The sequence below is a fragment of the Rattus norvegicus genome, chromosome 9 (genome assembly GCF_021556685.1).
Source record: "Rattus norvegicus strain SHRSP/BbbUtx chromosome 9, alternate assembly SHRSP_T2T, whole genome shotgun sequence".
NCBI lineage: Eukaryota > Metazoa > Chordata > Mammalia > Rodentia > Muridae > Rattus > Rattus norvegicus.
The window spans coordinates 118,736,485-118,751,330 of NC_141542.1; the positions used below are offsets into that span (position 1 = coordinate 118,736,485).

Sequence of the window (14,846 nt, forward strand, 5' to 3'; positions counted from 1 at the left end):
CTTTGGTTGGTGGTTTAGTCCCCAGGAGCTCTGAGGGGTCTGGTTGGTCAATATTGTTCTTCTTCCTATGGGGTTGCAAACCCCTTTGGCTCCTTAAGTCCTTTCTCTAACTCCTCCATTGGGGTCCCCATGCTCAGTCTGATGGTTAGCTGCAAGCATCCTCATCTGTATCAGTAAGACTGTGGTAGAGCCTCCAGGAGGCTCCTGTCAGCAAACACTTCTTGGCATCAGCAATAGTGACTGAGTTTGATGGCTGCATAAGGGATGGATCCCCAGGTGGGGCAGTCTCTTGCTGACCTTTTCTTCAGTCTTTTCTCCATTTATTGTCCCTGAATTTCCTTCCATGAGTATTTCGTTCCCTCTTCTAAGAAGGCCAGATGTCCTTCAACAGAGGAATGGATACAGAAAATGTGGTACATTTACACAATGGAATACTACTCAGCTACCAAAAACAATGACTTCATGACATTCATAGGCAAATGGATGGAACTAGGAAATATCATCCTGAGTGAGGTAACCCAATCACAGAAAAACACACATGGTATGCACTCACTGATAAGTGGATATTAGCCCAAAAGCTTGGAATACCCAAGATACGATTGAAGTCATTTTCATCTCATACCTGATTTACTTATGTGGTGTAATCCTAGTATTAACCCTTGAGGGAATGTCAGAGTTTTGATGAAAGGCTTCCTTTTCTAGGGTCGGTGCTGCAAACATAACTAGGGTAAGTCATGAATATATGAATACATATGAACACACACAAATACACATGAATACACACGAACACAGACAAATACATATGAATACACATGAACACACACAAATACACATGAATACACACAAATACACATGATCACACATGAATACACATAATCATTTCATGTACAAAAAATGTTTTCTATTACTTAAAATTTTCCCCTGCACATTTTTTAAACCTTATTTGAAGAAAAATGATAGTTTTGGGTCCTGCTTCCCCCATGCCACTTTACTTGCATGTTCTTAGTGCTCGCCCTGCGGAGGACACTCCAGTGTGCTCATGAAGAAGCTGCCCGGGGGAAGAAAGCGTACAGGCACAGGAGAGCGCCGCTGCTGTTTCTGTGACACTGTCATTGCATACTGGTGAATTAGCATTTTCATTGCATGTTTCTGTCGGTGGCTGTCGCACCAAGGTGACCTCTCCAGCTGCTCAGAGCAGACAGACCTTGCAGAAAGGAAGGGAAGAAAGCGCAGGTTTCTGTGGGAGTGGAAACGGCAGCGTTCTCCGCTCCCTGTGCTCTGCGCCATCCCGCACACAGCCCCCCCCCCCCCCCCCCCCCCCCCCCCGGGCTGGACTCCCCACCAGTCCGCCCTTGTCTGGCTCTAGTTTCTCTTCCTTCAATCAGTTTCCACTGCTGCGGACTCAGCAAACATCAGAAGGAGATGTAAAACTAACAAGGAAGCACAGACATGCGTCTCAAAAGGTTGCTACAGTTTTGTGTTTCAGCGTTCTTTGTCTCAGTCCTTCTAGCATGACTTTTTTTTTTTTAATATCTGTATCTCATGTTTGGGTTAAAGTTATAGAGCAGGTCCTCGAATTCCTAAAGGGGTCATCGTTTATACAGTGGGAATGATGTGTTGCCCTAAAGTACATTACATAAAGCACGTGTATCTTCAAGTGCTGCTCCTCCTCACTCGTGACTCTGAGCAAGGCTCGTGCTATTTTTTTCAGTTTCATTCATGATGTACATGAAACCCTAAGTTAGCACAGTAATGTTGAAAACGGAGAAATTACCTTACTTATTCTGTTAGATTATTTTAAGTTGTTCCAGATGTTGAATATTAATATTGTTATAGACTGGTTAGAACACTTGGCCTGCTGCTCTTAGGAGAAGCAAAAGCTGTGGGTAGGCAAGTAGAGAGGGACAGCAGGTTCAATACCGGCAGCGTAGACAGCAGAGTGGACCTGGACACAGGCGGTTGGTGAGGGAGTGAGCAGAAAGGCAGAGTTGCTGTGACTGGGAGGTTTCCTGCTGAGTGGGTCTCAGGGCACCCGATGGCCAGTGTTGTGCGGCTGAGTCATGAGGCCGTCCTGGCCTGCCAGCCAGTTCTTCCACACAGATGTGTGCACTCTTCCCAGCCCGTCTACTCCTTGTGCTCCTCCTCCTTCTCAGTCCTGCTGCTTTTACTCGCTCCATTCATCTGCATTGCTAGAGTAGACCTGAAGGTTTTAAGACTTAGAAGGTTGTTCTCTGTTGTGATATGGGATATTCAGAAATATACCTGACCATCCTTCCCTGTGGTCACTGCCATCGTGATCCTGTCAAGCGAGTCCCGTGGAGACTCAGCTCAGCTTACAATATTCACGTCCTTACATGATTGACAAGGTTCTTTTCTTTTCCCTCTAATGTTTTCTTGCTGAAAACTCACAAGTGTGTTTTGTTTTTGTTTTCTTCAGAGTCTCTTAGAGCTTCACAGAGCTCCTTCTTAGCGCTGCGTCTCTTCCTTTGCATACCTGTTATTTAATAATTAATTGCTCTTCTTTGACTTTCCTTCATACTTATGACTTTTCTTTTTCTTTCCAAATAAAGAGATATATTGAGGAGCCGGAGGAGCAGAATGCTCTAAGTTTACATATGTTGGTTATGCCCGGAAGTTTATGTTTGACGTAGTTAGAAAACTGAGCCATGAACAAATATCCAAACAGAAAGATGTAAACACTCAGTGGTTTGCTGCTACTGATGGCTGCTTCTTATCACTTCCAGGAAAGAAAGGAGAGGCTATCCAAATTTGAGTCTATTCGTCATTCAATTGCTGGAATAATTAAGTCTCCAAAGTCGGTCCTCGGCTCTTCAACGGTAAGTGGGGTTAACTGGGTGCTGCCTCGTAGTGACCACTGTCTTGCTTCTTTCCGATTATAAGTTTATGTTTACAAACAGAAAACTTGAGTCAGATCCAACTTTTTGGGTACACAGGACTCTGTTTACATATGAATATAGTATACCCCCAGGTAAAATTTTCATAGGGATGGTAGAAATAGCTTTTGTGCAATAGGGCCTCCATTATTGTCCATGGGTAGTCTGAGGCCTCTACTGGATGGTGGAAAGTATAGGTAGTGGTATTGAATGGTTTATACACACATTTTCTATATATATTCCATTGTCATAAAATTTACTAGGCGCAGTAAGATAGTGACTGTATCAAGTATTGGTAAAGTAGAAAATTTTTCACAGCATACTGTGATGAAGGCTTTTTCAAAATAATGTACCATTCTAACTTCCACTGAGATGTGAGCTGATGCCAGGCCATGCTGTGTCGCCGTAACTGAAATTGCTGTACAAACATGGGTAAAGGGAACAGTGTGTTCCAGGTCCCTTGTGCTGCATGTATGCAATTATGGGCTCTCTGTGACTTTGGAACCTTACTAAAGGCATAGTGTAAACAGCATTAGGGAAACAACACTTTTAAAATAGCTACTCCTGTACCTGTGTTCTTGAAATATGTTAGCTCATATTTCCATTGTAAAGGACATTTGATAATGAAAGTAATTTGTTTGTTAGATTAATCATTACAAGATTAATAGATTCAGTTTGGCTTGTCATGGTAGAGCATAGTAGAATATGAATTATCTATTTTAACATCTGTGTGTTCAAGCATGAAATACCCCAAGCGACCACTTTTGCTGCTCTTTCCTGTTGAGTCTGCCTGCTCCCTTCCAAGCACACGCTGACTGAGGGCTCGAGTTGTAATATGAATGTGATTATTGCACGTGATAAGCCCAGGAATCCAAAAATGAATCGCTATTTAGAGACAATTTGATCATAATTTAAAGATGTTTGATTATGTTAGATGATATCTTTTCTTAAACAGAAAAGCCTTTATATACCAGCCACATTAGTACATGGTTTGTTTCCTTGTGATAAACTTCACAAGATGTAAAATTCATGTCCTCACATATTCACCAAGGCTTCAGCGTGTTTGCTGTGTTACGCATCTGTGGGGGGTGTGGACATACACCTGGTGCAGGAGGAAGTGGGACAGGGTGAGGGACCACAGGCTTCTGTGACTCCCTGAAGAGTCTAATCCACTTTATGGATCCACAGTGCATAATCTGCCATGGCTCCCAGCCTCCAGTGAGACAGCACAGAGGATCAGAGGCCAGGGTGGTGGCTCCTTCACAGAAATCTCCATGGGGATTGGACCCTCCCCTACGGGCTCATGGACAGACGGGGCAGACTCTGCTAAACAGCACGTGCTGCACCTGATTTGCCCTTGAACACAGCACATCCCCCAGTCGACTAAAGAGCTGTATGTAACAGTGGAATTATAAAGTTAGACCTGCACGTTGATGCTGGTCTGCACACTGAATTGAAGGCATTGTCCTGGACTCTGTCTCCATCTACCACCCCACCCCACTGCCCAGTTCCTGTTCCACACGCAACAATAATTACCACAGCATGCTGGGGTGGTTAGTCCCCAGAAGAGTCCTCCACACCCCTAGAAGACAGCCTCAGTCCCCCTCACCCCTGTCTCCTGATATTTTTATCCTGTGAATATGCCTCTTGCCGGGCCTTTCACATGCACAGGATCCCATAGCAACAGGTTTTTATGTTCCTCTTCCTTCTCTTACTATACTCCTTTCAAGGTTTATTCATGTTTCCCATGTGGCAGTATTTACCTCTTTGTAGGCGGATGCTCTTTCATTGCATAGATTTTCACATTGTTTATTCATCATCTCAGCCTGGGCTTTATCATCACACGAAAGCACATCATCATAAGTGCTTATGACACGACTTTCATCGTTTGGACTTGTATGAAGAATGCTACTGTGGATGCTTTTCATTCTGTGGACATAAACTCTCTCTCTCTTCTTCTTCTTCTTCTTCTTCTTCTTCTTCTTCTTCTTCTTCTTCTTCTTCTTCTTCTTCTTCTTCTTCTTCTTCTTCTTCTCCTTCTCCTTCTCCTTCTCCTTCTCTCTCTCTCTCTCCCTCTCCCTCTCTCCCTCCCTCTCTCTCTCTCTCTCTCTCTCTCTCTCTCTCTCTCTCTCTCTCTCTCTCTCTCTCTCTCTCCCTCCCTCCCTCCCTCCCTCCCTCCTATATACCTAGTAGTAGAATTACTGGGTCATACAGTAATTCTGCTTTCCACACTGAGAACGACATCTCCATTTCTAACCTCAGTCTGTATCTGAGGGCTGCTGCTTTCTCACATCACTGTCAGTGCTTGCTGCTCTCCTGTTTTTTAACTTTATTCTATCTGTCTGTCTGTCTGTCTGTCTGATCTATCTACTTTAAATATTCTGTTTTTTTTGTGTTCTGGTTTTTGAGAAAGGTTTCTCTGTATGTAGCCTGGGCTTTTGTTTTGTTTTATTGTTGTTGTTTTATTCAATCATGGAGTTACTGTGCTTTGTCATTGTCGTTTTATTTGAATTTTTTTAATGAGTAACAATAGTAAGTGTTCTTCATATGCTAAATGGCTGCATACTGTGGAAGACTAACTCCAACAATGTGTTCAGTAATCCAAAGAAGGGATATGGGGTCGGTGACTGTGTAAAGCAGCCACACAGCAGTGAGCAAGTGCCAACAACTTCACACACACATGTGCATGCAGGCACACATACATGTATGCACATATACATACATATGTATACATACATGCAGACACATTCACATGTTGGCTGGATGCGACAAGGCTCCAACCATTTTACATACATACACATACATGCACTTTTGAGGATGGATGGAGCAGAGCTCCAATGGCAAGCTCCACCCTCTCTACATATGCACACATGTTTGGGGTGGATGGCAAGCTCTAGCCTCTTCACATATGCACACATATGTTTCAACAAGCAGGCTCCAACAACTTCAGTTTTTCTTATATCTTTCTTATACCATCCAAGATAGTTCTCTATGTAAGAAAAAATTACCTCATAACCACAGGAAAACTCAAAAAACAATCACCACAAAACAAATTCTTCAAAAAACAGATTAAAATCATTATACAAAAGGAAATTGCAACAGGATTATTGATTATGTATATATCTTTTGAAATTCATACCTAACTAAACATTTTTCATCTATCTTTCTCTCCATGAGTTCATTGTAGCCCCAAAGCCATAATTCTTTTGTCAGTGACTAAGCAAGCCAGCCTATAGTACCAAACTTCCCTATGCTTAGCTGACAACAATTTGTATTTGCCAAGAAACAGATCATCATCTATCTTAAGTCTTTCTTTTGAAGTCTTGTTCAGCTAAACTGGCTAAGCATCTGAAGTCTTGTTCAGCTAAACTGGCTAAGCATCTATTCTCTATTCTTATACTCAGCATTATTTGCTCTGTATTCATAACCCTGTCTTTTCATGGTGCCCACCAAAACCAGTGGCTACATTCCTAGATCACAAGATTCAACAACTCAGACCCAACCTGGAATGGATGTTTTCTTTGATCATTAACTTGTCCCAAGCCAATTTTTCTCTCCATGCTCATAACACATGAGAGCTCACTGCCCCTTTCTCTCCTATGCAGGGCTCACTGTTCTACAGGAGGGGCACAGTCTACTCTTTAATCCCAACTTTATTACATCTTTCTGTCAAAACAGCTTAAGTCATCTCCTTAAACGTGTTATCAATTATCCTGACTTCTTAAAACTATGTAAACCAAACCAGAAATCCTGTAAAATTATTAATTCATCTAAACACTATTTTATTCTTACAAAAATTTTTATTTTATGAAAGTTCATCTTCATATCGATCTGGCCAGGAAGCTTGTCTGCCATTGCAGCTACTCTGCCGACCTACGTCATGTGTGCCCTTCAAGTTTGTTTGTGTGCTCTTTTTTTGAGGCTCTGCTGATTGAGCGCAGATGCTCATGCCTGGTTGCTGAGCACTGAACTGTACCCACAGCCACAGCTTGGCTTTCTTAGCAGTTGGGTTGTGTGTTTTGGGGGGAGCAGGACTCTTACTGTACATGCACTGTACAAATGGTTTTCCTTTGTCTGTTCTTCGCCATTCTTCCAGTTCCTAATTCCGACGGTGAGCACCATTCATCTTGTGGTTTTGATGTTACTGTGATGCACATCCTGTGTGCTCTTCACGCTCGCAGCTGACTCTTGTGTGCACCTTGACCTGGGTACAGGTCCAGATTCAGTCTTCTCCATCTAGAGGCATACTTGTCTAAAATACTTAGAAATCTGCAGCAAATCACTATTTCTTTATTTAAAATTAGAGTTTTAATGCTTAATTTTAGATACAGTAAAGCAAGCCCACATAGGAAATGAAATGAATGTAACTGCACTCCTAACTGGCATACCCATTAGTTTGCATGCTTTTAACTAATGGTAAAATTGTGAACCCCTTAAAGAGGGGCTGGTGGGACATTTAGATATTGATGGAAGGAAGGACATGAGATAATTAGCTGATAGACAAACTAGCATTTAACTTTGTGTTTGATACATCCCATGTACTGAGCTTATGGTGGTGGTTTAACATTGTATCAGCTCCAAGCCAGTGCTCTTTCAGCATATGAAGGGAGCCACAAAGTAACACATCATTAGTACCCCAGAGCCTGGGACCAGCTCCACCTTCAGTGTCTTTCTGTCTTCCCAAGGCTGTCATTATGCATTGAGAAGTGTTTCCCAGACTCAGCTTCTGAAGCCAATGACAGAGGTGTTGGGCAGCATCCTGGCAACCATATTCATTAGTTTGAATTGGAAAGCTTTCGAACCAATTAAAGTTAGCGAGACCTGTTCCAGCCATGTCAAGAGTAATGCCCTTTCTCCACACTCCTTCTATATAGGATTGTCGCAATGCCTGCTGAGCAGCCTCCTAGTTCTATGTTACAGCTGCCGTGAACGGTAATTCCTGTTTGTGGACTATATAATGTTCCTCTTTGAAAAACATTCTTTACCTTCTGGTTCATAGAAGTCTTGATCCAAGTTATTGCTCTCTAATTCAAATAAAGAAAAAAATTTAAACTAATCAATCCTGTCTCTTTAAAAGTCATTTTTCTGCACTGTATTGACATAGGTATTATTTTAATTCTAGAAATATTTGAATCAGAATTTGGTCACACACACACACACACACACACACACGGACATGGACACACACACCCTTCTTTTTATATAGAATCATAATGTAAATATGTTTTACTGGCATTTTTTCTTGAAAACTATATTACAGCTGCGTTTAAGGTATTTATCAGTTCCAGTATTAGAATCCTAATATGAGCCTTCCATCATCAGTGGTGTTGGGGATAGAGATGTTATCAGTTACAGTATCAGACTTGTGGGGGATGGGGGTGGGAGGGTGTAGGGGTGTTACTATTCTCATGCAGTTTTCTGTGTTCATCTTTATATCTAGAAAAGTAACCTATAACTCCCATAACAAGTTAAAAGTCAATATTATACCACTTATACAAATTTAAATACCACTTGTCTTCTATTATTAAGGTTTTAATCTACCTTTTTTCAGGTTCTAAAGTGTTAAGAAACAAGTAACAAGGAACTATAAATATTTTGTGTTATATCGTAGCCATATGCTAATTTCTTCTGTACAGTCGTGTTAAGGAACATCAAATTTATTCTCTGAGTGGCAGATTTTGAATTACTTATACATCATTTTCAAGGAGGACTTATTAAAGTTAATTTTGTACAATTTTTATTGTATGAAACCAAATCGGTGTGTTTTTCATGTATTTCTTCAAATGTCTGAAATAAGAAACAGACCATGCTACACTCCCATATTCAATATGGAAGTCTGGCTACACACTGATGATTGCAGCAATCTCCTCACAGTTGTAGGTGAAATATGTGATGTAAAGTTACTAGTGATCACGTCAACTGGTGAAAATGTGCTGTCATTGATATTGGGGCCCATTTTATCAATAAAATATATATATTTTCTTACACACAAAAGACAAAGTACAAACCTGGTAGATATTTTCTGAAGATAATTTCCTCCCATAATAGTTATCTTCAAATCCATTGGTAACTTCTTCGGTATTTGTTCCAGACTTACCAAGCACTCCATATTCCTCCAGGCCTGAGTAAATGACAGTTGTGGTGGCTGATTGGCTAACTGGCAGGAGAACAGACTGTGGTGTCCTTGCTTTGGGTCACTGTCCTGTTAGGAAGACCCTTTGAGAAGGAGGTTTTTGAATTCTTCACCTTTGGGTGCTTTGTTGTTGGAGAGACTTAGAAATAGCTTTCTACTACAGTAAAAATCTTAGACTACTATATTTAGATATATTGTGATGAATATGGGAAAGAAATATCAACATTTTTGATTACCTTCTTTAAAAACGACGAGCTCTTGGTATCAGTTCACCAAGAGCTTTGGGCAGGAAGCACATCCCCTTTCAAATGTAGCATCTGCTGTCTTGCTTCCCGGTGGTTGGCTTGCTGTATGTCATTATTTTCATTATTGTTAGTACTAAAACTAAAAAATGGCTAATGAAAAATTGCCACATTGGGTTCATAATTTAAAATTATAGCTGTCATAAATGGAAGAATAACCACAAAAAGTGTGATCTTCTTGAGGCTTATTTAGGACATTTTTTTTTTTTTTACCAGACAGATGAACTTTGGATAGTAGTATGTTGGACTTAGAATATTTCAAACCTTTTCAGTGATATAGATGAGTGAAGGCTATCTTTAAAACCATCTTTTACTTACTACCTAGTTACCATAATAAGATTCATAATATCAGTCCGTAAATGATGATGCATGTGTTTGCCTTTTCTTTATTGTGCTGTCAGCTTCCTTTCGCTGTAGTAAAGTGCTGAGGTAAATGCCGCTGAGGAGGAACGGCTTGTTTGGAGTCACTGCTGGGAGTACACACTTGGCTCTTACCGTGTGTGAAGGAGGCGGGAGTCCTTCCAAGGCCCTGCCACCAGATGGTCTGACTTCTTTACTTTCACCCAACCCACTGTGTTCTGAGGACAGAGTCTTCAACACAGGGCTTTTGGAGGAAATTTTAGATCCAAAATATAACTTTATTATTAATCTTCATTATTTCCAAGTTATTTCTTTTCATGAGGATCACCAGTGCGTATTCCAAGAACTATAATAATTTGTGTAAATACTCCAATTTAGTTTGTGTAGTTCCCATGGGAGTAGAGCACGAGAAAACTCATTGTGATTGTAGCATGTATGATCGCACCTTCTGTAGGTTCAGGGCTTTGAAGGCCGTGTAGTTCACTCTTATTATGTCAGCTATTTGATATGAGCGTCTGCCCCTAAAGCCATAGGTGACTTGCTTTTCTTCTGTGTTCATGGCTTACACTTGCCTCTGCATGCGTCGTGTTTGCGTGCTGCTGAGTTCCTTTGATGCTGTCTCTCCCAGGGCTTTATCTGCCATTGCTTTGCAAAGCCATGAGTGGCCATGTGGCAGAGTAATGGCTAACAGAGGTACAGTAGAGGAGTGGGCATGAGGAGCTCAGTGAGGTGGCTTCGGGCTGAGCCCGAGACCCTTTCCTACCTGTTGTTATGCATGGAGCACAGTCTGTTAATCAAGTCAATGCAAACCATGTTCAGTGTGTTTGTTAGAAATTACTTGGAAATATTCTTTCATAATTTTTCTGATTGGTCAATATTATTAAATAAATTTATTTTATGATAATGGGAATAAGATTAGGACTGTTGACCTGAAATGCTAATGTCCCTGTGCATGATAGAAAGAAAGTATCAAAGGATAGTTACTTGTGCTAAACTTCAGTCCTCATACTCCAGGAAACATTTGTTAAAAATAATTATGAAAATGTCAGAATTATCATTTAATTTTTAATTGACTGATAAAGGCAGAACATATATACAAAGTACTTGCAAAGAATTTTACTAGGAAAAATATGTTTTTTTATAACTTTTGTTTAAATATTTGTTTAGCAGCTCTCTGACGTGATCTCTGTGGGTGAGAAGCCCCTGGCGGAGCATGACTGGTACCACGGTGCCATCCCCAGGATAGAGGCACAAGAACTGCTGAAGCAGCAGGGAGACTTCCTGGTGCGAGAGAGCCATGGGAAACCTGGTGAATATGTCCTTTCTGTATATTCTGACGGACAAAGGAGGCACTTTATCATACAGTTTGTTGATGTACGTGTCCAGTCTAGTTCATACGTATACATTGACGTAATCCATTGTGGTAGACTTGAAATATACTGGTGGATGGCTTATGAGAATTGCTTTCCACACTCTTAAGTTTAACATTAACTCTGCAGTAACTCCATAGACATAATGCTCTGAAACTGACTGAAATATTGATCTTACTGAGAAAATATCATTAAAAAGTTAATAAAGTTAAATTTAAATGGAAATCTCTAAAACGTTGAATTTGAGTACTAAAGTATTTTAAGTTAAAAACAAAAGTAAGGGAAATACCCTGTATTTTCTTTCCAGTAGTAAAATTTAAGGTTATGAGCTGTGTACCTCTTTAACTAGTTTCAAACTATAATCTATTTTGTTGAGTAGCATTAAGGAAAGTCTTCAATTCAAGAGGACTTAATTTATTTATGATTTACTATTACTGTTTTTTCTATTTTTCTTTAATATCTGTTGACTTTAATAAGCAGTAAATAGAAAATGATAAATATAAACAGTATATTCACATTATTTATTCCAAAGCTAATACTTTTGGAAGTTTTAAAAATTTAAGTTACTTAATGACTTACTTATGATCATTGTGTGCGTTTGTGATGTGTGGGGACAGGGCAGTGCTGCTTTTCACATGCGTGCAGGTCACATGACAGCTCACCAGAGTCACTTCTCTCTAACTCTTTGGCTCTGGGGAGTCAGACCCAGTCTGCCAGGCTTTTGCAGCAAGCAGTAAGCATACTCACCCACTGAGCCCTCTCATAGGCCCCACCCACTGAGCCCTCTCATAGGCCCCACCCACTGAGCCCTCTCATAGGCCCCACCCACTGAGCCCTCTCATAGGCCCCACCCACTGAGCCCTCTCATAGGCCCCACCCACTGAGCCCTCTCATAGGCCCCACCCACTGAGCCCTCTCATAGGCCCCACCCACTGAGCCCTCTCATAGGCCCCACCCACTGAGCCCTCTCATAGGCCCCACCCACTGAGCCCTCTCATAGGCCCCACCCACTGAGCCCTCTCATAGGCCCCACCCACTGAGCCCTCTCATAGGCCCCACCCACTGAGCCCTCTCATAGGCCCCACCCACTGAGCCCTCTCATAGGCCCCACCCACTGAGCCCACTCATAGGCCCCACCCACTGAGCCCTCTCATAGGCCCCACCCACTGAGCCATCTCATAGGCCCCACCCACTGAGCCTTCTCATAGGCCCCACCCACTGAGCACTCTCATAGGCCTCAGCATTGCCAAGCCTCTCCATAGTACACTGGCATTATTAGGCACTAAATAGATGAATAGTAATTTAGACATTTTCCCCTTTACTTACTGAGAAATTTATAGTGTCAGTGCTTTTGGCAAATGAATTGTTGCCTGCATTTGTTATTTTTCAGTCCATTATTTGAAATTGCTCACATCTGAAAAATGCCTGTCCACAGCTTTAGTTTATGTCAAGGCACAAGGCTAATACTAGGTACCTACAGAAAGATTAACCACAACCACAATAAGCAAAGCCTATAGGATTTTAGTGACTTAGAAACTTGTATACATACAAGTGTGAACTTAGGGTTGACTGATTGAGCCATGAAACTTAGATTAATGGGCAGTGATGAATTAAAGATAAAAGCATATTTTAAAATAAAATTTTGGTGGAAATCTTTATATAATGGCATTGTTTATTCTCTTGTTCATTCATTCATTCATTCATTCAGAATATGCTTACTGAGTATTATGTTAGAACTAAACATATGAGCCAGCAACAACACAGAAGTAATATTTGATATGTGAAATTAGCAGTTAGTTGAATATATTAAAAAGGTACTAATAAATCATAAAGGAAGGACGGAACGTAACAATAGCAGAATCCAACACTGAACATTCATCCCTGACTAGATCAGAATCTAACCAGAAAAGCTAGCAGAGGAGCAGCGGAGTTGACCCATATCCTGGACACATGGGGTGGAGACGTTATAGAGCATTCGTCCAGCGACCACCGACTAAGCCATCCACTCAACTGCCGTGCACTGAGCTTTTTCCAGGACAGATTATGTCACAAAACAGTGTCTTTTAAGAATTAAACAACAACAACAACAACAACAAGAAAGATGAAGGCCCCTTTCCGATCTCTGTGAAGCTGGAGCCCAACACAGGAAGACCCTGGAAGCAGTGTTAATGCATGGGAATGGAACATTTCCCGAGGAAACTGCCACTAAAGGCAGCAGATGAGAAATGTAAGATAAGCGAGAATGGACGTACATTACACTGAATCTTACAGAACTCGGCAGATGTTCCCATTCTCATAGTGAGAGCCTTTCACACACACACACACACACACACACACACACACACACGTTTGTGTATGCATAAACATATAAATATAGCCCGCTAAGACTTTTTTGTTTATGTGCATATAGTTTGGGAGCCACTTGTACTGGACAGCCATTTGCAGGGCTCCTCCATGGGAAGAGCCATTATCCATTGCCTGTAGTGTCTTGTCCAGGGGTGTGACCCCATTAACCCCCCCACCCCCGTTCATAGCAGCAGGACTTCAGTAGCTTTTTCTTAAAAGAAGAAATGTAAACAGTAACAGACATTTATGAAAGACGTTCAACACCTCTGATGATATCAGTTAGACCACTGGGAACACATCTGCTTTTCAGAAGACAGACTTGAGAGCTGAAGCTGGGAGGAAGTGGAGAAAGAAGCATACATTTTGTTGGGAATGTCAACTAGCGTGGTCATTGTGGAGATCAGTGCGAGGAGTCCCAGACAACCAGAGATCAGTGCGGTGCCTCCAAGACAACCAGAGAGGGAGCTGTGACATGATCCCACCCTGTGTCTTGGATCAGATGACTAATTGAAATGAAGAACGTGTTAGAAGGAGACATGTCCATGGTTTTCTCTACACTATTCAGAATAGCCAGGATGTGAAATCACCCAGTTGTCCAGGAGATATGTGAAGAGAAGGTGGTGGGGCACAGGCACCTGGGCACTGTTCAGTCACACAAATGTCATCAATCCTGTCAGGGCTAATAACACTGATATGCTAGGATAGTGCTATTAGGTAAAATAGTCCAAGTAGAAGACACTCGCTGTGTGGAAGCCTGGAGTTGTGTAGTCACTACAGAAGCTTTGAACAGCAGAGAGAGTAAAAGCAGGAGAGGTCGGTCCACGGGTACAGTGGTGCAGTGTCTGTATTGGAAACGGGAAGTCCTGGCTCTCATGGCAGAGTAGGTAGAGTTTAATGTACAACACTGCACTGTACACGTCAAATAGAAGGGTCTTACTGTACTCAGCATGAAGAAATGAGCGTCCGGGTGATGGAAGGCCCACTTCAGGTTACTTGGCACCTGACAGTCGTGAGTGAGAGCATCAGATTGTGGTGAATATGTGCCCAAAGCTTTGACCAACTGCATATTCTTTTTAATTAAAAAATGGAGAGAGATAGATATTGATCAAGTATCAAGTTCACTTTGAGGTAATTAAATGTACGAATTACTTAGATTCATTACTGCAGTCTCTGGGCTCTTTAAAGCTACATTTTAAATTCATGCTGTGGGTCTCCTTGTGTGCAGTAAAATGCCAACATATTTTTGCATAGCAGTTCCAAACTTGTGGCTTATCCTGTGTAGTTAGGATTATGTTTCCCATTGCACAGCAATCATTCTGACATCAGTAGGGCAAGGCAATAGCTACGTCATGTCATTTTCTACACCTCTAGTATACTGTCAGACTTAGCCATTCCGAAGCCTTACTTCCCAGGAGGTACTGAGCAAGCAACGACCTTTTTC

At 41.5% G+C, this 14,846-nt stretch overlaps 1 protein-coding gene across 10 annotated transcripts in view; it reads left to right on the top strand.

The window, feature by feature from the left end:
- The window catches only part of Fer (FER tyrosine kinase), a 308,103-nt gene that overhangs the window by 126,925 nt on the left and 166,332 nt on the right, over positions 1 to 14,846 (top strand). For 6 of the 10 annotated variants that reach the window (XM_087565634.1, XM_087565633.1, NM_001106928.1 and 3 more), the window contains 2 exon segments: positions 2,745 to 2,837; positions 10,860 to 11,063. In XM_087565634.1, the coding sequence (XP_087421760.1) occupies positions 2,745 to 2,837; positions 10,860 to 11,063 (297 nt within the window). 10 annotated transcript variants of the gene reach the window in all.